General features: G+C 49.8%; 2 protein-coding genes across 6 annotated transcripts in view; one reads left to right on the top strand and one right to left on the bottom strand.

The window, feature by feature from the left end:
* DDX31 (DEAD-box helicase 31) overlaps positions 1 to 8785 on the bottom strand; it is a 31780-nt gene extending 22995 nt beyond the window's left edge. For 2 of the 3 annotated variants that reach the window (XM_040405269.1, XM_040405267.1), the window contains exons 1-11: positions 8592 to 8774; positions 7339 to 7727; positions 5124 to 5199; positions 3686 to 3729; positions 3292 to 3362; positions 2775 to 2839; positions 2544 to 2588; positions 2381 to 2422; positions 1054 to 1118; positions 842 to 961; positions 642 to 748 (exon numbers count right to left, since the gene is read on the bottom strand). In XM_040405269.1, coding sequence (XP_040261203.1) covers positions 642 to 748; positions 842 to 961; positions 1054 to 1118; positions 2381 to 2422; positions 2544 to 2588; positions 2775 to 2839; positions 3292 to 3362; positions 3686 to 3729; positions 5124 to 5199; positions 7339 to 7727; positions 8592 to 8684 — 1117 coding nt within the window. In that variant the 5' untranslated portion in view covers positions 8685 to 8774. Of the gene's footprint in view, positions 1 to 641; positions 749 to 841; positions 962 to 1053; positions 1119 to 2380; positions 2423 to 2543; positions 2589 to 2774; positions 2840 to 3291; positions 3363 to 3685; positions 3730 to 5123; positions 5200 to 7338; positions 7728 to 8591 lie in introns of all 3 variants that reach the window. The other variant, XM_040405268.1, reaches the window with a different exon arrangement.
* A 1780-nt stretch (positions 8786 to 10565) lies between these two features.
* On the top strand, positions 10566 to 18957 carry GTF3C4 (general transcription factor IIIC subunit 4). Of its 3 annotated transcripts, none has more exons than XM_040442776.1 (5): positions 10566 to 10892; positions 12969 to 14738; positions 15320 to 15450; positions 15807 to 15895; positions 17758 to 18957. In XM_040442776.1, exons 1-5 carry the CDS (start codon positions 10623 to 10625, stop codon positions 17820 to 17822), a joined length of 2325 nt encoding a protein of 774 aa, XP_040298710.1. In that variant the 5' UTR covers positions 10566 to 10622; the 3' UTR covers positions 17823 to 18957. The 3 variants fall into 3 exon arrangements, with proteins under 3 accessions (XP_040298710.1, XP_040298713.1, XP_040298712.1); XM_040442779.1 differs by having other exon boundaries at positions 12969 to 14480; XM_040442778.1 differs by lacking the exon at positions 17758 to 18957 and having other exon boundaries at positions 15320 to 15496.
* The last annotated feature ends 587 nt before the right edge of the window (positions 18958 to 19544 follow it).

Here is a 19544-nt window from a genome sequence, read left to right on the forward strand (position 1 = left end):
TCACACAGGATAAGCTTAGATACACCAACTCATTAGACAGTATCACACAAAATAGTATTATGTAGAACAAATTTGTTCACACCGGGTTTTCTCCGCTGTGTATAGGGTTCCCACCCCAGAGTGTAGTATAACAAAAATCACAGCAGTGAGAGGTATTCTTTGATTGCAATTTATTTTTGCAGGTACTATGCGACATTCATGTGAACGCGTTTTCGGCTGTATTAGCCTTCATCAGACACATTGCCGCTGAAGATTGAGGGAGAGAATGGAGGACACACAGGTGTAGATCAGGTGCTGTCAGCACCTGATCTACACCTGTGTGTCCTCCATTCTCTCCCTCAATCTTCAGCGGCAATGTGTCTGATGAAGGCTAATACAGCCGAAAACGCGTTCACATGAATGTCGCATAGTACCTGCAAAAATAAATTGCAATCAAAGAATACCTCTCACTGCTGTGATTTTTGTTATACTACAAAATAGTATTAGATACATCAGCTTTTTAGGCAATATCACACAGGATAGGCTTAGATACAACAGCTCAGAAGACAGCATTACATGACAGGTTTAGATACACCAGCAGTGTCACATAACATGATGGGGGTTGTAGTGCTCTGTGGCGGGGTACATTCTGGACGTCTCACCTTGGGTCAGCGTTGCGGACAGCAGCACATTCTGCCTCCGCTCGCTCTGAGAGTTCAGGGCGTTCAGGATGGTCGTCAGATCTTTCTCAAATCCCAGATCCAGAATCCTAAAGACAACACGGGGGCCATAAAGGATCGGGAGCCTCTTAATGTGAGGGGGAGGAGCAGGTATAGCCTGCGGCTCACCGCTCTGCACTTACCTGTCCGCCTCGTCCACTATGAGCCAGCGGAGGTGAGTGAAGTGAATGCTCTTCGTAGACTTGATGTGATCGACCAGCCTCCCCGGAGTGGAGATCAGAATATTGATGCCCTTCCGCAACCTTTACAAAAGGAGGCAATGCAAAAAGATCAAACACAGCGCCACCTAGAGGCAAGAAAGTCAGGCAAAACAGAGCACCAGAAATCGGATTACCTGGCCTTCTCTGACTTTCGCTTCTCTCCACCCATCAAAACTCCAGGCACAATCCACGTGAAAGGCTGAAAATCAGGCAAAAACAGATATAGGAGCTCAAAATCCCAGTAATAATCAGCAGAACAGTGAGTGCAGCTCTGGAGTATAATACAGGATGTAACTCAGGATCAGTACAGGATAAGTAATGTATGTACACAGTGACTGCACCAGCAGAATAGTGAGTGCAGCTCTGGAGTATAATACAGGATGTAACTCAGAATCAGTACAGGATAAGTAATGTATGTATACAGTGACTCCACCAGAAGAATAGTGAGTGCAGCTCTGGAGTATAATACAGGATGTAACTCAGGATCAGTACAGGATAAGTAATGTATGTACACAGTGACTGCACCAGCAGAATAGTGAGTGCAGCTCTGGAGTATAATACAGGATGTAACTCAGGAACAGTACAGGATAAGTAATGTATGTACACAGTGACTGCACCAGCAGAATAGTGAGTGCAGCTCTGGAGTATAATACAGGATGTAACTCAGGAACAGTACAGGATAAGTAATGTATGTACACAGTGACTGCACCAGCAGAATAGTGAGTGCAGCTCTGGAGTATAATACAGGATGTAACTCAGGATCAGTACAGGATAAGTAATGTATGTACACAGTGACTGCACCAGCAGAACAGTGAGTGCAGCTCTGGGGTGTAATACAGGATGTAACTCAGGATCAGTACAGGACAAGTAATGTATGTACACAGTGACTGCACCAGCAGAATAGTGAGTGCAGCTCTGGAGTATAATACAGGATGTAACTCAGGATCAGTACAGGACAAGTAATGTATGTACACAGTGACTGCACCAGCAGAATAGTGAGTGCAGCTCTGGAGTATAATACAGGATGTAACTCAGGATCAGTACAGGATAAGTAATGTATGTACACAGTGACTCCACCAGCAGAATAGTGAGTGCAGCTCTGGAGTGTAATACAGGTTGTAACTCAGGGTCAGTACAGGATAAGTAATGTATGTACACAGTGACTGCACCAGCAGAACAGTGAGTGCAGCTCTGGAGTATAATACAGGATGTAACTCAGGATCAGTACAGGATAAGTAATGTATGTACACAGTGACTGCACCAGCAGAATAGTGAGTGCAGCTCTGGAGTGTAATACAGGTTGTAACTCAGGATCAGTACAGGATAAGTAATGTATGTACACAGTGACTGCACCAGCAGAATAGTGAGTGCAGCTCTGGAGTATAATACAGGATGTAACTCAGTATGTACACAGTGAGATCATCCTATAGACATATAGCCGCAGTCTGATTATATACTGACCTTCAGAAGCTTCTGAATGGTGGTAAAACTCTGCAGAGCGAGCTATGGGGAGGTATTAGACAAAGTAAAAAGAAAGATATGAGATATCTGCAGAGTATTCCGCCTCAGAGGTTATGATGACCGTTCCCATGTTCTAAGCATTACTGCATCAATGGTTTCTTACCTCTCTCGTAGGGACTAAAATGAGGGCGTACGGACCGTCGCTGCGCTGTCGGGAGGAGAGATGGATGTTATACAATGCACTAGTAAAGGACTGATAGTCTGCAGACTGCAGTGGTCCTGCAGCACAGTTTGTAGTGTCTCAGCAGCAGAATATGATATCTGCAGTACACTGCTAAGGAGCATCCGACATAAGCTTGGATGCAGCTACACACCTTTAATGATGTTTCGTTACCTGGATTTTTGGGGCGACTCCCTGTAGTCCTTGCACCAGGGGGACCCCATAAGCCAAGGTTTTCCCTGCAGAGAGTAAGAAGCTCCATTACTGCGGCCCTCCATAGTGATATATACCGTATACCCACCTCCCGGGTGACGGCACATGACATCATCTGCAACCTCCTAATATGCTTTGTGTATCAATTCGTCACAGTACCTCTGCTTGCTGTCAGTGAATGAACACCTTCATGGTTCACTGCTGGAAAATCAATTCTGGCCATGTGACGAACATCGTGAAAGGATCCTTTGTACTGACGGCAAGCAGAGTTCTTGAAATCATGAGGAATGGCTAACACAGTGTAGATTGCTGAACACTTCACGGGCCACAAGCGGAAGATATTAGGGCGGAGCGTAAATGTTAATGCATGCTGGGGTCCGCAGTGACCCCAAGAACGAGGGTCCTGTGACGGTCCACCACTCTACACACTGTCTACCTGCACCTCATAGAAATCGATGGAGCGGGGGTCCACACGTACCGGATCCGGTCTGTGAGCGAACCAGGGCGTCTCTTCCGGACAGCAGTGCCGGGATCGTCATCTTCTGGACGCTGCCATGAAAACAAAATGAAGTCCTTATTGTGTGACCCGGAACATGTCCCTGACGGTGCCCCCTCCTATCCACCAATCCTGGGAACAGCAACCTTCTGTAGACTACAACTCCCAGCATGCACCCTTACTCTTCTGTTCTTGTAATTTCCAGTAAAAGGAGGATTCTGGGAGTTGTAGTTTCTGAACAGCCGGAGCGCCAGAGATTGATGATCCCTGCACGGACGTCGGATAATCCGGCACTTGCTCACAAGACCAGAAAGCGGATCTAGCGAGATAACGCGTTTAAAGGGACGGCAGAAAATTCTAGATAGAAAACACCCACCTGGTCATTCTGCTCATTTCCAGGACTTTCGTGAGAGTGGCCACCTGAAGAGAGAAAGATATATACAGGTTTATAGGAAGGAGCCCTTTAAAGGGGTTGTCTCATCTGAGACAATGGGGGCATATCCCTAGGATGTGCCCCCATTGTCTGATAGGTGCGATCCGGAGGCCTGAAAGTGGTGGAGAGTGTACTGCGCAAGCGCAGCCGCCCTCAATTCATTTTCTATGGTGCCGCCGAAAATCGCCAAGTGCTGGCTCTACCATTTCCGTCGGGCCCATAGAAGTGAATGGGAGCGGTGGCCGGTCATGCGCGGTGCGTCCTATTCCCGTCTACGGGGAGAGCGCTTGGTGGTGGCCGGACCGGAGTCCTCCAGCCTCCACCTTCTCCGCTCTATTCTCAGTGTAGGTGAGGGTCCCAGCGGTGGGGCCCGCACTTATAAGACAATGGGGGCATATTCTAGTGATATGCCCCCATTGTCTGAGATGAGACAACCCCTTTAAGTAATAGAATCCAAGTCAATGAAGATGTAGCAGAGCTGAAATGGTCATTTCAGGGAATTGTTCTACCTGAACAGGCAATCAGCGGTTACCGGACGACTATGCAATCCATGACTGACAGGGGGAGGGTAGCCCCTCTATGACGTCCATGTATCCAAACAGGGCGCAGGGACGGGGTCATCCTGTGCATTGTGTTTAAAGGGGTATACCAATCAGTAATTTGATGTTATACTGCGGGAATATGACATCACTTTATGATGGGTGGGAGTCAGACCTCTGGTGTCCCCACTGATCTTGAGAATGAGGGCTCCTGCATGCGCCATATACGTTTTTGTGGACCCGTAAAACAGATAGTGGCCGACAGCCTGCCGGCATTTTTTTTTATTTCTTCAGACATGTCCTATACTCGTCAGCAAAACGACACGAATAGGAAATGTTCTTTTTTTTTTTTTTGCGGGGCCACAGAACGGACATATGGATGCGGACAGCCCGCGGTGTGCCATCTGCATCTTTTGCGGCCCCTTTGAGATGAGTGGGTCCGCAAAAAACGTGGATCTGAAGCTGACCGAAAAAATACGGCCGTGGTGTGCATGAGCCCTGAAGGGTCTGTCGCCCTGGGCCACCCACTGTGCAGGGAGACTGGTGGCACAACCCTGCGGTTCCTCCGGGATCAGTGGGGCCCCAGAGGTCAGACCAGTCATGAAGCGACTGCATATCCTACCCACCACTTCATAAGATGGAAATACCCCTTTAAATCGCTGTGTCAGGGTTTATTCACACTGTGCGTTTGCAGCAACTTTCTCAACCTCATGTAAATTGTGGTTAAATCTGCACTATAAGCGCAAGGTGTGAATGCCCCCTTAAAAACTGCACTCCTGTGGTGTTGTCATGGCACACAGTGGTAGCCGACAAGCTCAGCTCTGCTACATCTGTATGCTCACCAGGTGTGGATGCAGTCCCAGCTCACAGAAGGAGTCGGAGGAGAAGACTTTTTCCTGCACTTGTTTTACTTCTGATCTGTGGAAGAAAAAGAATACGTGAGCGATATATCATGTGTCAGCACTCCCCTTCTTTATACTGGTTCAAGAATAGAACGCCAGGACTACAGTAAAGACTGACAGGGAGACAGAAATGAATGAATGTAACTGCATAAGGGCTCGCTCACACGAACGTTTTTTGAGTTCCGTATACGGAACCATTCATTATAATGGTTCCGCAAAAAACAATACGGAATGTACTCCGTATGCATTCTGTTTCCGTATTTCCGTTCAAAGATAGAACATGTCCTATTATTGCCCGCAAAGAACGTTCCGTGGCTCCATTCAAGTCAATGGGTCTGCAAAAAAAAAAAAAAAACGGAACACATACGGAATGTACTCCATATCTCTTCCGTATTTGTTCAGTTTTTGCGGAACCATCTATTGAAAATTTTATGCCCAGCCCATTTTTTTCTATGCAATTACTGCCATACGGAAAAACGGAATGGAACCGGAAACACTACTGTAGCAAAAAACTGATCCGTTAAAAACGGCCCACAAAACACTGAAAGAGCCATACGGTCGTGTGAACGAGCCCTTACATTGTAGATTTATAGGTCATTCAAAGCCTGTGGAAGGTTAAGGGCTAAGGATCCATTCACACGTCCATAGTGTGTTTTGCGGATCCACAAAACACGGACAGCGGCAATGTGCGTTTCGCTTTTTGCGGACCGCACATCGCCGGCACTAATAGAATATGCCTATCCTTGTCCGCAATTGTGGACAAGAATAGGACATGTTCTTTTTTTTTCGGGAACGGAGTTGCGGACCTGGAAGTGCGGGTCCGCAATTCCGTATCCGGGCAGCACATTGTTCGGCCCCATAGAAATGAATGGGTCCACAATTCCATTCCGCAAAATGCGGAAATAAATTGCGGACGTGTGAATGGGGCCTAAGGCCTCTTTCACACTTGCGTTGTCCGGATCCGGCGTGTACTCCACTTGCCGGAGGTGCCCGCCGGATCCGGAAAAACGCAAGTGTACTGAAAGCATTTGAAGACGGATCCGTCTTCAAAATGCGTTCAGCGTTACTATGGCAGCCAGGACGCTATTAAAGTCCTGGTTGCCATAGTAGGAGCGGGGAGCGGAGGAGCGGTATACTTACAGTCCGTGCGGCTCCCGGGGCGCTCCAGAGTGACGTCAGAGCGCCCCATGCACATGGATGACGTGTCCATGCGATCACGTGATCCATGCGCTTGGGGCGCCCTGACGTCACTCTGGAGCGCCCCGGGAGCCGCACGGACGGTAAGTATACTGCTCCCCCGCTCCCCGCTACACTTTACCATGGCTGCCAGGACTTTAGCGTCCCGGCAGCCATGGTAACCATTCAGAAAAAGCTAAATGTCGGGTCCGGTAATGCGCTGAAACAACGTTTAGCTTAAGGCCGGATCCGGATCAATGCCTTCCAATGGGCATTAATTCCGGATCCGACCTTGCGGCAAGTGTTCCGGATTTTTGGCCGGAGCAAAAAGCGCAGCATGCTGCGGTATTTAACGTTCCGGTCCGGAACTGAAGGCATCCTGATGCATCCTGAACGGATTTCTCTCCATTCAGAATGCATTAGGATAAAACTGATCAGGATTCTTCCGGCATAGAGCCCCGACGACGGAACCCTATGCCGGAAGACAAGAACGCAAGTGTGAAAGAGCCCTAACCCAGCTTTCCTGGCTCATGAACAGAATGCCAGACCTGCAGTAAAGACTGACAAAACGATAGGAAAGCGGGAATGTAATGCACCCCTTTTTGGTGCTGGAGGAGGATGCATTGCAGGAATGAAGGGGGCATACGAAGAAGCCATGTGTGGGGGGCTCCATGTTATAGGCACCTCTGATGGATGGTTTGGGGAACCAATGACGTGATCTCAAGTCCCAAGGTGAGAGGCTGTCCGGGATTAGAAAAACACAGCTACTTCCTGGCAAAACAGCGCCACTCCTGTCCACAGGCTGTGTCTGGTATTGCAGCGCAGCTCAACTGACGTGAATAGGACTTAGATGCAGTACCACAGGCAACCTGTGAACAGGTGTGGCACTATTTCTGGAAGAAAGCAGCCATGCTTTTCTACCTCTGTACAGCCCCTATATGGCCACCTACCTCTGTACAGCCCCTTGATGGGCACCTACCTCTCAATGTCAGGCAGCTCCGGATTGTTCTTGAACAGGGACGATGTCTTGACCGCCGGCCTTCCCTTTGGACGCTCCTCGTTCCTTCCTGCCGGACCTTTCTTGGGTGAGGGATCAGCCTTCGGATTCTTGCGGGATTTATCGTTGCCGTGAATTTCTGAAGATGCAGGAGGCACCGGCCGTTTGGATGGAGGCGCTGGCCGTTTGGATGGAGGCGCTGGCCGTTTGGATGGAGGCGCTGCCTGCTTAGACGGAGGCGTCGGCCCCTTGGCTGGAGGCGCTGGCTGTTTGGACGGAGGCGTCGGCCCCTTGGCTGGAGGCGCTGGCCGTTTGGACGGAGGCGCCTCACCGGATTGTTGGGACTTTCTTTTCAAAGCCTTACGGTTCTGCTGTTGATGGAGGAAGCTTAGATTAAATCAACGGCACTGACAACGCAAAAGTCTGCAATTTCCCAACAGAGATCTCTGCTTACTGTCAGTGAATGGAAACCATCTTATTTACATTCAGAGGCTGATAACTTGACCTGAGGTCCCCCCCGCTAAGATTCACACCTGCAACGTTTTTTCCATTTCGGACCCTAACAGACGCCATTAGATTTCCGTCAGGGAGGCCGTCGGTTCCCCGGACAGACAGCGACGCCAGCTGCACTATTCCGTCCAGCTTTTATCGGCGGAATGCTCTAATGTGAACCTAGCCTCACACAGCTGAGGGTCTGTCACAGTTGTATCCAGTCTAGCCAATCCTCATGGGCTCCTGACTGATACATTGTAACAAACCTTCAGCTGTACTAGGTACATTCCTGTTCCAGCGTCTGGTTGTAAAGGGAGGGGGATGGGACAAACCTAAAAACTTAGGGCAAGAGCTATTATGGGGGAACCCAAATAATTTAGGGGGTCTTAAAGGGGTCATCAATACAGCAAACTAGACAAAACCGTTAATGGAACCTCACTATGATATCTGTTAAGGGGCTGGCCCCTACTACCCATACCTGGGGTCACAGTGGACCCCCAATGGTCAGGCGTTTGTGCCAACCCCTACATGGATAGGACCCACCTCATCCTAATTCAAGAATGGAATGACAGAACTACAGTGCAGACTGACACGTGTATAACAAAACAGCAGCAGGGAGGGAAGACTGGTACGCTATCCTCCAGAGTCTGTGGAAGGCTTCCTTTGTATAAGAATAGAATGCTAGACGTTCAGTGAAGACTGACACAGCGCAGCAGTCATGGGCTTACGTGCAGCACACTCACCCATTTCCCCCTAGATTGCTGGGATTTCTGGAACTTCTTGTTCCCCTTTACAGGAGCCTCTGAGATATTGAGAATTAACCCCTGGTCGCCCATGGCGGCTGTTCTGCTAATAGGAAACCGTTCACATCAAGAAAAGTCCCAGAATCGGCAAAAACCAGCAACACACGTGAGCAGAGAGCCAGCAGTAAGGCCCCCGACCAGGGCTGCCCATTACACTGCCTGACTACAAACTGCCGTAAAGCATCGTCTTCAGCGTCGGGAAATCTCCCATCTAGTCTTAAAAGCAAATACTGTACATATGTGTCATGTAAACGGGCGAGTAATACAGAAAAGAACGTGCGAACACCAACACGTCTCCTCTGCAGGCGTCATTTTCGGTAGGCTTTCCGTTTGCAGTAAATGAGGAGAGGTCTTCAATAAAATGGCCGCCGCGATAACTTGCTGTATAGCGGATCTGAGACCATTTTTTCTTCTAAAGGTCTGCAATAATCAAAAGTATAAATACTAGTACAGTAGCTATAGAGTTATATTATTGCTAGTAGTATTATAACTAGTCAGACAACTACTCCCCCCATCGTCTTTACACATATACAACTAAAGATAGGTAGATAGATATGAGATAGATAGACAAGGACATAAAATACACTTGTTTTACCACCTTTCAGCAACATAAAAAATAAACATGACACCTTCATAAGTGCATGGAGATCTAGGGTAGTCACTCTTCTGGTGGCAGGAACTGTTGCCAGGCAACCACCTGAACTAAGCTTGGTGCTTACCTTGACTAAAACTGACTTTATTTTTATTTTTAAAAAGCCTAATTAATTAGAAAAAAAAAAAGGGGTGATTGGGTGGGGGTCCAATCATGAGAACCAAAGGTTTGTTGGTCAAAATGGTGGCTCCATCGCATATTGATGTACTGGAGCATACCGAGAAGGGGCATATATCCACAGAAATCACGCATGTAGTGCACCACGCAAAATGTTTACGCTTTATGCCTCACCCATTTTTATCGGACTCGCCCCCAGTATACAGCAGTTCGAACCCCTGGCCCCTAAACTTAAGACCCCCTAAATAAATATGAAAACCCCAGGACCCTAAATAAGTCCTGTGTGGGCATTACTGTGGCTCAGTGCTTGGCGCTGGGGTCCTGGATTCACATCTGACCAAGAGATTATAAGGGTAGGTTCAGGCGGACATTTTTGGGGTTTCCGCGTAGATTTGGGGCTGAAATTGCATCTATTTTTGCCGCGTGGTTTTCAAGACCGAGCCAAGAAAGGACCTGAACGTTACCGTGTGGACCCCTCGCAAGGCCGCAGCGGGAGCCTGGTCGCGGTTTAGCTCCATTTAATACAGCTAAACCTAGAGCTGGCCCACATGAAAATCGCTTATTTCTATAGGATTTTGTCGCGGACTGTGCTGATAATGTCTGTACGGCGCTGCGGAATATGTCAGCGCTATATAAGAGGAAAATAAGTACAAACCCCAGACCACAGGCCTAAATAAGACCTCCTAAAAAATACAAAGCCCCCACCAGTAAACATTTGGGTCACGGCTAACAGGGGGTCATAGGACGGTCCTGACCGGGTGCACATTAGACAGTTTAGAATTTTTTACGTAATGGCCTTGGCTTGTTGGTCGCCGGTTTCCTGTTGTCTACACATGTGACAGGCGCAGATCTTGAGAGCAGTCGTAACCGCCATTTACAATAACGCTTGATGAAGTCGTCCCTATAAATAAAACCGCAAATATAACGTATACGCATGTAAGACTGGCATTGCCATTATCAGAGGGTGTTGCCCATAGCAACAAGACAGCGTCTTTCACTTAATACCCAGCAACCAATCAAATTGCTGCTTTTATTGTCTACCTTCTGATGAGAAGATGAAAGAAAGAACATGATTGGCTGCTATGGGTAGTCTGATAACAGGCGCAAGCGCGGGCAAACCCGGTCTCCATGGCAGCGGGGTCCTGACTAGATACGCGTCGCGCGGTGATGACATCGCCCTGCAGACACGGTAACGGGACAAGATGTCAAAGACCCAACAGCCGCCGGATGAGCAGCCGGAGCCGCGACCCAGCTTCCGCCTCACTGTCACCAAGCGGGAGCCGGCGGTGAAGCTGCTCTACCCGGTTACCGGGGTGGAGCCGCTGTCATGGTCGGAGGATCACCGGCTGGCGGTGTGCACCGGAAGTAACGTCTCTGTCCTGGAGCAAGTGTGTGACGTCCACAGCAGCGGCCCTGAGCTCTCCCTGCACCGCACCAGTGTGCCCGGCCCGCTCAAGACCTGCGTCCTCCGGGTAACTAACCTCCTGTGTGTGTACATGACTGCAGCAGAACAGTGAGTGCAGCTCTGGGGTATAATACAGGATGTAACTCAGGATCAGTACAGGATAAGTAATGTATGTACACAGTGACTGCACCAGCAGAATAGTGAGTGCAGCTCTGGAGTATAATACAGGATGTAACTCAGGATCAGTACAGGATAAGTAATGTATGTACACAGTGACTGCACCAGCAGAATAGTGAGTGCAGCTCTGGAGTATAATACAGGATGTAACTCAGGATCAGTACAGGACAAGTAATGTATGTACACAGTGACTGCACCAGCAGAATAGTGAGTGCAGCTCTGGAGTATAATACAGGATGTAACTCAGGATCAGTACAGGATAAGTAATGTATGTACACAGTGACTGCACCAGCAGAATAGTGAGCGCAGCTCTGGAGTATAATACAGTACAGGATAAGTAATGTATGTACACAGTGACTGCACCAGCAGAATAGTGAGTGCAGCTCTGGAGTATAATACAGGATGTAACTCAGGATCAGTACAGGATAAGCAATGTATGTACACAGTGACTGCACCAGCAGAATAGTGAGTGCAGCTCTGGAGTATAATACAGGATGTAACGCAGGATCAGTAATGTATGTACACAGTGACTGCACCAGCAGAATAGTGAGTGCAGCTCTGGAGTATAATACAGGATGTAACTCAGGATCAGTACAGGATAAGTAATGTATGTACACAGTGACTCCACCAGCAGAATAGTGAGTGCAGCTCTGGGGTATAATACAGGATGTAACGCAGGATCAGTACAGGATAAGCAATGTATGTACACAGTGACTGCACCAGCAGAATAGTGAGTGTAGCTCTGGAGTATAATACAGGATGTAACTCAGGATCAGTACAGGATAAGTAATGTATGTACACAGTGACTGCACCAGCAGAATAGTGAGTGCAGCTCTGGAGTATAATACAGGATGTAACGCAGGATCAGTACAGGATCAGTAATGTATGTACACAGTGACTGCACCAGCAGAATAGTGAGTGCAGCTCTGGAGTATAATACAGGATGTAACGCAGGATCAGTACAGGATCAGTAATGTATGTACACAGTGACTGCACCAGCAGAATAGTGAGTGCAGCTCTGGAGTATAATACAGGATGTAACTCAGGATCAGTACAGGATAAGTAATGTATGTACACAGTGACTCCACCAGCAGAATAGTGAGTGCAGCTCTGGAGTATAATACAGGATGTAACGCAGGATCAGTACAGGATAAGCAATGTATGTACACAGTGACTGCACCAGCAGAATAGTGAGTGCAGCTCTGGAGTATAATACAGGATGTAACTCAGGATCAGTACAGGATAAGTAATGTATGTACACAGTGACTGCACCAGCAGAATAGTGAGTGCAGCTCTGGAGTATAATACAGGATGTAACGCAGGATCAGTAATGTATGTACACAGTGACTGCACCAGCAGAATAGTGAGTGCAGCTCTGGAGTATAATACAGGATGTAACGCAGGATCAGTACAGGATCAGTAATGTATGTACACAGTGACTGCACCAGCAGAATAGTGAGTGCAGCTCTGGAGTATAATACAGGATGTAACTCAGGATCAGTACAGGATAAGTAATGTATGTACACAGTAACTGCACCAGCAGAATAGTGAGTGCAGCTCTGGGGTATAATACAGGATGTAACTCAGGACCAGTACAGGATAAGTAATGTATGTACACAGTGACTGCACCAGCAGAATAGTGAGTGCAGCTCTGGAGTATAATACAGGATGTAACTCAGGATCAGTACAGGATAAGTAATGTATGTACACAGTGACTGCACCAGCAGCATAGTGAGTGCAGCTCTGGAGTATAATACAGGATGTAACTCGGGCTCAGTACAGTATAAGTAATGTATGTACACAGTGACTGCACCAGCAGAATAGTGAGTGCAGCTCTGGAGTATAATACAGGATGTTACTTATGCCATGTTATTTGGTAGTAAAATACCCATTTAAAGGGCACTTCCTTGTACATTTTTCATTTTTTACTTCTCCTGATGCAGAATTTCTCCTTCTTTCCTGACAGGTTGGGCCTCTGAAGGACGTGGAGCAATGCCGGGCAAAGTTTGCTAGATCTAAGGACCCCTCTGTCAGCCAGAAGTTCATGCTGGACAGAGTGTTCAACCCGGAAGGAAAAGCTCTGCCGCCTGTGCAGGGATACAAGTACGCCTGCTGGTCCCCCACGGGCTGCGACGCTAACGGCAGAAGCCTCTTGGCCATCCTGACCTTGGACAACCGGCTGACCGTCAATGCCAATTTTGACCGTCTTCAGTGGAAACAGCTGGCGGATCTGACCGACATGTACGGCGAGCGTCTGGCTGAAAGCAACTATGTGGTGAGCAAGGAGGACAAGGCTGCGGACCTGGAGGAGTTTGCGGAGTTTGAGCGACGGCACCTTATGCAGACCCCAGTGAGGATGGAGTGGTCCAGCATATGTACCACCCAAGAGATCTTGGAAAACAACACCTGCCGGGACGTGGGCACCGTCCTTTTGGCCGTGCTCTTTGAAAATGGTGACGTTGCAGTGTGGCAGTTTCAACTGCCCATAAAGGACCGCTCCTCCATTATCTCCTGCAACACCATCTCCTCCAGAATCGAGTCCCCCAGCGTCCTGGCCTGGTGGGAATACGAGCACAGCAGCCGTAAAATGAGCGGGCTGATCATCGGTAGCGCCCTGGGTCCCATCAAAATCATCCCGGTGAACCTGAAGGCTGTGAAGGGGTATTTCACTTTACGGCAGCCCGTGGTTCTCTGGCAAGAGACTGACCGCCTGCCGGTGCACAGCATCAAGTGCATAGCGCTGCACCACCCCTACCAGAAGTGCAGCTGCTCCCTGGTGGTGGCGGCGCGGGGGTCCTACGTCTTCTGGTGCCTACTGTTAATATCCAAGGCCGGCCTCAACGTTCACAACTCCCACGTGACTGGGCTCCACTCCTTGCCTATTGTCTCCATGGCTGTGGACCGGCAGAACGGCACCATTTACACCTGCTCTACGGACGGCAAGGTCCAACAGCTCATCCCCATCTTCACCAACGTGGCTCTGAAGTTCGAGCACCAGCTCATCACGTTGTCGGACCTGTTCGGCGTCGTGAAGTCTTACGGCATCGCCGTCAGCCCCTGCGGCGCCTACCTGGCCAGCGTCACGTCGGAAGGTTTGAACAATGGCATCCATCCGGTCAACAGGAACTTTCAGGTCCACTTCGTGGCCCTCAAGACGTTTGAGGAAGCGGCAGCTCAGCTTCTGGAGAGCGCCGGCCAGAACCTTTTCCGGCAGATGGATCTAACGGACCTGTTGCGGTGGAAGATCCTGAAAGATAAGATCATCCCCCAGTTTTTGACGGACGCTTTGGACCAGAAGATGGAGGATGGACCCCTGTACTTCTGGAGGTTCCGTCTCTTCCTTCTCAGAATTTGGCACCAGTCGTTCAAGAAGACTTCTTCGGAGGTGTTGGTGAGGACGCATCCCAAGGAGTCAAAAGTGTCAAAGCCTGAGGAGGGCTTTGTAGAGACCAGTATGGCTGAGGAGCAGGAAGGGCAGGTGAGTCAGGGTAGCCCCAATAAGACACTGAGAGACTCGGCAGGGCCTGATGGGGATTGTACTCCGGCAGAAGAAGGCTTCCAGGAGATCCAGCAGAAGATCGATGCTTTGGAGGCACATCTAACCCGGGCACACATGAAGCACGTGTTGGGGGAGGTGTATCTGCACACGGGGATCACGGAGTATACGAGCATCCCTACACGAGGTGTCTGCGCCTATCTCATGGCCAACAGGGACCTGGCGGACCGGACGGCACAGGTGCGCCCCCTCCCTTCCCTGCTGCATGATGCCTTTACAATTATTTCCCCACAAGTTTTGAAATTTTCTCTGCTTTGGCCCAACTGCCACTTTCTAATAGTTTGTTTCAACTCCTCACCATTTTCAAGATCTCCACATGCTGTCAGCGACTAGAAACATTTTACAGCTGAGGGTTTGTTACAGTTGTTTCCAGCCTAGACACTGCTCTTAGAGGTAAACAGCCTGGACTGATACATTGTAACAAAAGACCGGGACAGAAGAGAGATTTGGGCCGCCGTGTTTACCTTGCAGATTGTGTGGACTGGAAGACATTGTAACGGACTGGGCAGAGTTCAGCTTTGATATGCAGCCAGTTACGTTTCCATGAACTGACAGCAAGCAGAGATCTTTCAAATTGTGCTTAAGATGCAGCAGAGAATTGTAGAACTTTTAGGATGCTGCCCTTTTTTATATGTCATTTTTGGATTTTAGTGTGGGTGGCCCTTTAAGATCACGTATCAGTGCAGTGATTTATTTTTATAAAAAAAAATAAAAAATTTGCAGCATTTTTATCGGTTTCTTTTCAACATTAACCCCTGCAGGTCCTCATCGGACACGTGGAGAAGAAGATGAACAAGCAGACGTTCCCCGAGTACTGCAGCTTGTGTAAAGAGGTTTTACCCTTCACAGACAGTAAGAAGGCACTCTGCCCGAACGGACATCTATGGCCGAGGTGAGAGCCGGCATCTCCCGACACCCCATGATATTCCGCATGCGGGGTGAGATACATTGGGGAATAGGTCACTTTATCCCATAAACCTTGTTTCTGAATGCAGCCTGCAGTGTAAAGTATGAAGGTCTTCTATCTGCTCATTATGGCTACATCTATATGTGGCCAGGGAATACACTTTCTCCTCTAGTCTGTACTGGATATACTGTACTAATAAATGCCCACAGTCTGTACGTGGGATTGTATGCTCTTCAAAGGACAGCCACCATTCTTTACACTGCAGGCTGCACATTTTGTACAGCTTGATGTCTAGTAGGGCAGGTCTCGGAGTCTCTCATCTCTGGACTTTGTCGTTCTAGGTGTTTCTTGACCTATCAGGCCTGTCAGACCCTGGAGTATCGCAGGTGCTTACTCCATGACAGTATCGCGAGGCGCCCCGTCCCTGAAGGTAAGCGCCGCACCCGCTGCTTCCGTATCCCTTGGAGAGTTTTAGGGAAGAGTTTTTGTAAATTAAAGCAAGCGGTGCATGCATTCAGTGATGCGGGGGAGTTGTCTCGCAGGCGGTACGCGGTTCCACACACGCAGAACACTCCGGCCCTGTGCATGTAACGGAGCCGTAATGTAGGTGGTAGATGGCTGCCCAGCCAGTCCTACTACACCCCGTAGATGTGTATGCTCGGCTCGGCTGAGCATGCATGTGTTCTCAATAGCGAGAGGGTAGAAAGCTGCTTCCAGATAGGGCCGCAGCTATCGATTATTCTAGAAATCAAGTATTCCATCAATTAATCCAACGATTAATCGAGTACTCTAATAAGAAAATAACGTTTTCCTTTATAAAAACTCATCAGCTCCCCCCCCAGTGCCATCAGCTCCCCCCCCCAGTGCCATCAGCTCCCCCCCCAGTGCCATCAGCTCCCCCCCAGTGCAATCAGCTCCCCCCCAGTGCCATCAGCTCCCCCCCCAGTGCCATCAGCTCCCCCCCCAGTGCCATCAGCTCCCCCCCCAGTGCCATCAGCTCCCCCCCCAGTGCCATCAGCTCCCCCCCCAGTGCCATCAGCTCCCCCCCCAGTGCCATCAGCTCCCCCCCAGTGCCATCAGCTCCCCCCCCAGTGCAATCAGCTCCCCCCCCCAGTGCCATCAGCTCCCCCCCCCAGTGCCATCAGCTCCCCCCCCCAGTGCCATCAGCTCCCCCCCCCAGTGCCATCAGCTCCCCCCCCCAGTGCCATCAGCTCCCCCCCCCAGTGCCATCAGCTCCCCCCCCAGTGCCATCAGCTCCCCCCCCAGTGCCATCAGCTCCCCCCCCCCAGTGCCACCAGTCCTCCCTGCCCTCATCTTCCCCGTGCCATCAGCTCCCCTGTGCCCTCAACTCCCCCCCCCCCCCCCCCCCAGTGCCATAATTCCTCCATGCCCTCAGCTCCTCCCCTCCAGTGCCATCAGTCCTTTATGCCCTCAGCTCCCCTCCAGTGCCATCAGTTACTCCCTCCGTGCCCTCAGCCCCCCCCCCCCTGTGCCATCAGTCCTCTATGGCCTCAGCTCCCCCCCGTGCCCTCAGCTCCCCACCCCCCAGTGCCATCAGTCCTCTATGGCCTCAGCTCCCCCCCAGTGACATCAGTTACTCCCCCCGTGCCCTCAGCTCCCCACCCCCCAGTGCCATCAGTCCTCCATGCCCTCAGCTCCCCCCAGTGCCATCAGTCCTCAGTTTCCTTATCTTCCCCCAGTGCCACCATCTCCCCCCTCCTAGCCATCAGTCCCCAGCGCCAGTTAAATCAAACACTTACCTGTAGGGGCGCTGCCGACGCTCCACAGCTCTTCCATCCTCTTCTTCACGCGATGCACTGGGACTTGTCCAGACGATGTGTGTACATCAGGATACAGTGCAGCGCGGCGCGCGCCGGCGGGAGACCACAGAGCGGTGAGTACAGCAAGCACTTCACTCACGCTCCGTGGTCACATGGCGCAAACTAATTCTCGATGCTAAAAATTTGCATTGAGGAATTTTTTGTGTCGAGTTCCTTGATTTAATCCAGTAATCGTTTCAGCCCTGGTTCCAGGTAATTCTATTTTTCCCTTAAAAATAAAGAAAGGGATTGGTCATGTTGAAATCCCCCCCCTACAAGATCTGCCTTAAGGGACATTCAAGACCCCCACATATACATTCGATGGTCGGCTGCAGAGATAGGTAGGTTCAGCTGATGTGGCCGCTCCCCTATAAAGTCGTCTGTACTGCCCCCGAGATATTTTAGTTCCTCCTGTAGTGCTGCCCCCCCCCCCCATGGATCTTCTTCACGTCTTTGTGTCTTTCTTTTCCAGACTTGGAATGGATTAAGAGGTTGCTTAAAGGACCCTGCACACTTTGCGATTCTCCAGTTTTTTAGCACTTTCCGTGTTTTTTTTCTTTTTATGCCAATGACCCGGCCCCTCCCCCCCCTCGTATTGTGACGTTATTGTAGTGCGGATGGTAAAAACCTCTACTAAGGCCATCCAGCCTCCTCCATCGTTCTTCTCCGCAACCGACGGCCAGGACGGCCGCCATCTTTCAGTTTTCACGTTCTTGAGGCTGGAAAGAAGGGATTTATGTTTCTGAGGAGCAGCCTGACTGCGTCACTGGTTAAAGCAGCACAGAGCGTTTCAGAAGAGGAGTTTGTCCGCTCATGATTCCAGTGAGGACGGGGCGATGGGTGGTAGAGGCCATGCCATAATGGGAGGAAGGTGACCGCACAATAAATAGACAGCCCAGAGACCACCGGCTGCACCCCCACTACCGCCCCCATCATGTCTTTGTGCTAAAAGGATGTTTTATTTATTGGACAACTTGACCGGAAGTAGTCCGCTGCAGGACGGTCACATGACCAGGTTGGCGGTTTTCATAATCTCTGGGGAGCACTGTTAATTTTGGGGTGGAAGGTGAGAGATCATGGGCTGGGGTCCCCTAAAGAGGGCAGTAAAAACGTGTGCCAGCTTGTTTGTGTGCCAAGGGTGCAGCAGTCGGGGCTTAGCGTTGTATAAGATGCATCTTAAAGGGATATTCCGATGTTATAAAGTGGTGGCATGTCCGACCTCTGAGAAAGCAGGGACCACAGCGCTGCCCTTTCCCGTTTTTTCCCCCGGCGCCCCATCGTCTGCAGGGACCACTGTCGGGTGAGGGACCGCACTGCTCATTCTAAAGATCGGGGGGTCCAAGATCCTTACAGATTAAAAAGTATCCTAACAACACGCCTTTGCTTTATAAGAAGAGAATACCCCTTTAACTTGTGACTGCTGCTCTCCAACTTTTACAAAAGTATAGGAAGGTCCTCCCAGAAGACACCCATGGGTCCCTGATAGGTGTGGACCTTCTGGGTGGGCACTTTTGCTAAATAAGTATTTTTTTCAGCTGGAGTATCACCTTGAAGGGCATCTGTCAGCAGTTTTGTCCCTATGACACCGGCTGACCTGTTACATGTGCGCTTGGCAGCTGAAGGCATCTGTGTTGGTCCCATGTTCACATGTGGCCGTATTGCTGAGTAAAATTAAGTTTTTTTTATATGCAAATGAGCCTCTAGGAGCAACGGGGGCGTTACCGTTACACCGAGAGGCTCAGCTCTCTCTGCAACTGCTGCACCCTCGGCACCTTGATTGACAAGTCCAGGTGTGATGATGTCTTCCCAACCTGGTCCTGTCAATCAAAGTGCAAAGGGTGCAGCAGTTGCAGAGAGAGCTGAGCCTCTAGGTGTAACGGTAACGCCCCCGTTGCTCCTAGAGGCTCATTTGCATATATTAAAACTTCATTTTACTCAGCCATACGGCCACGTATGAACATGGGACGAACTCGGATGCCTTCAGCTGCCAAGCGCACATGTAACAGGTCAGCCGGTGTCATGGGGACAAATCTGCTCACAGGTACCCTTTAAGGAAATTCTCCACCTAAATCTGTTGCTAGGGAACTCCTGGCTTAAATAAGAAAGGAATGGTTGCTAGGGAAACATGTACAGCTACAGTGGTTGTCACAGATCACACACATAGCAACCTGTCTGTCTCAGGTCCGCAGCTGGGGCCCGGGCAGTATGTGTAGCACACGTTGCTCTGTCTGTATTACTTTGATTTGCAAACGTTCCATT

Source organism: Bufo bufo, chromosome 8 (assembly GCF_905171765.1).
Source record: "Bufo bufo chromosome 8, aBufBuf1.1, whole genome shotgun sequence".
NCBI lineage: Eukaryota > Metazoa > Chordata > Amphibia > Anura > Bufonidae > Bufo > Bufo bufo.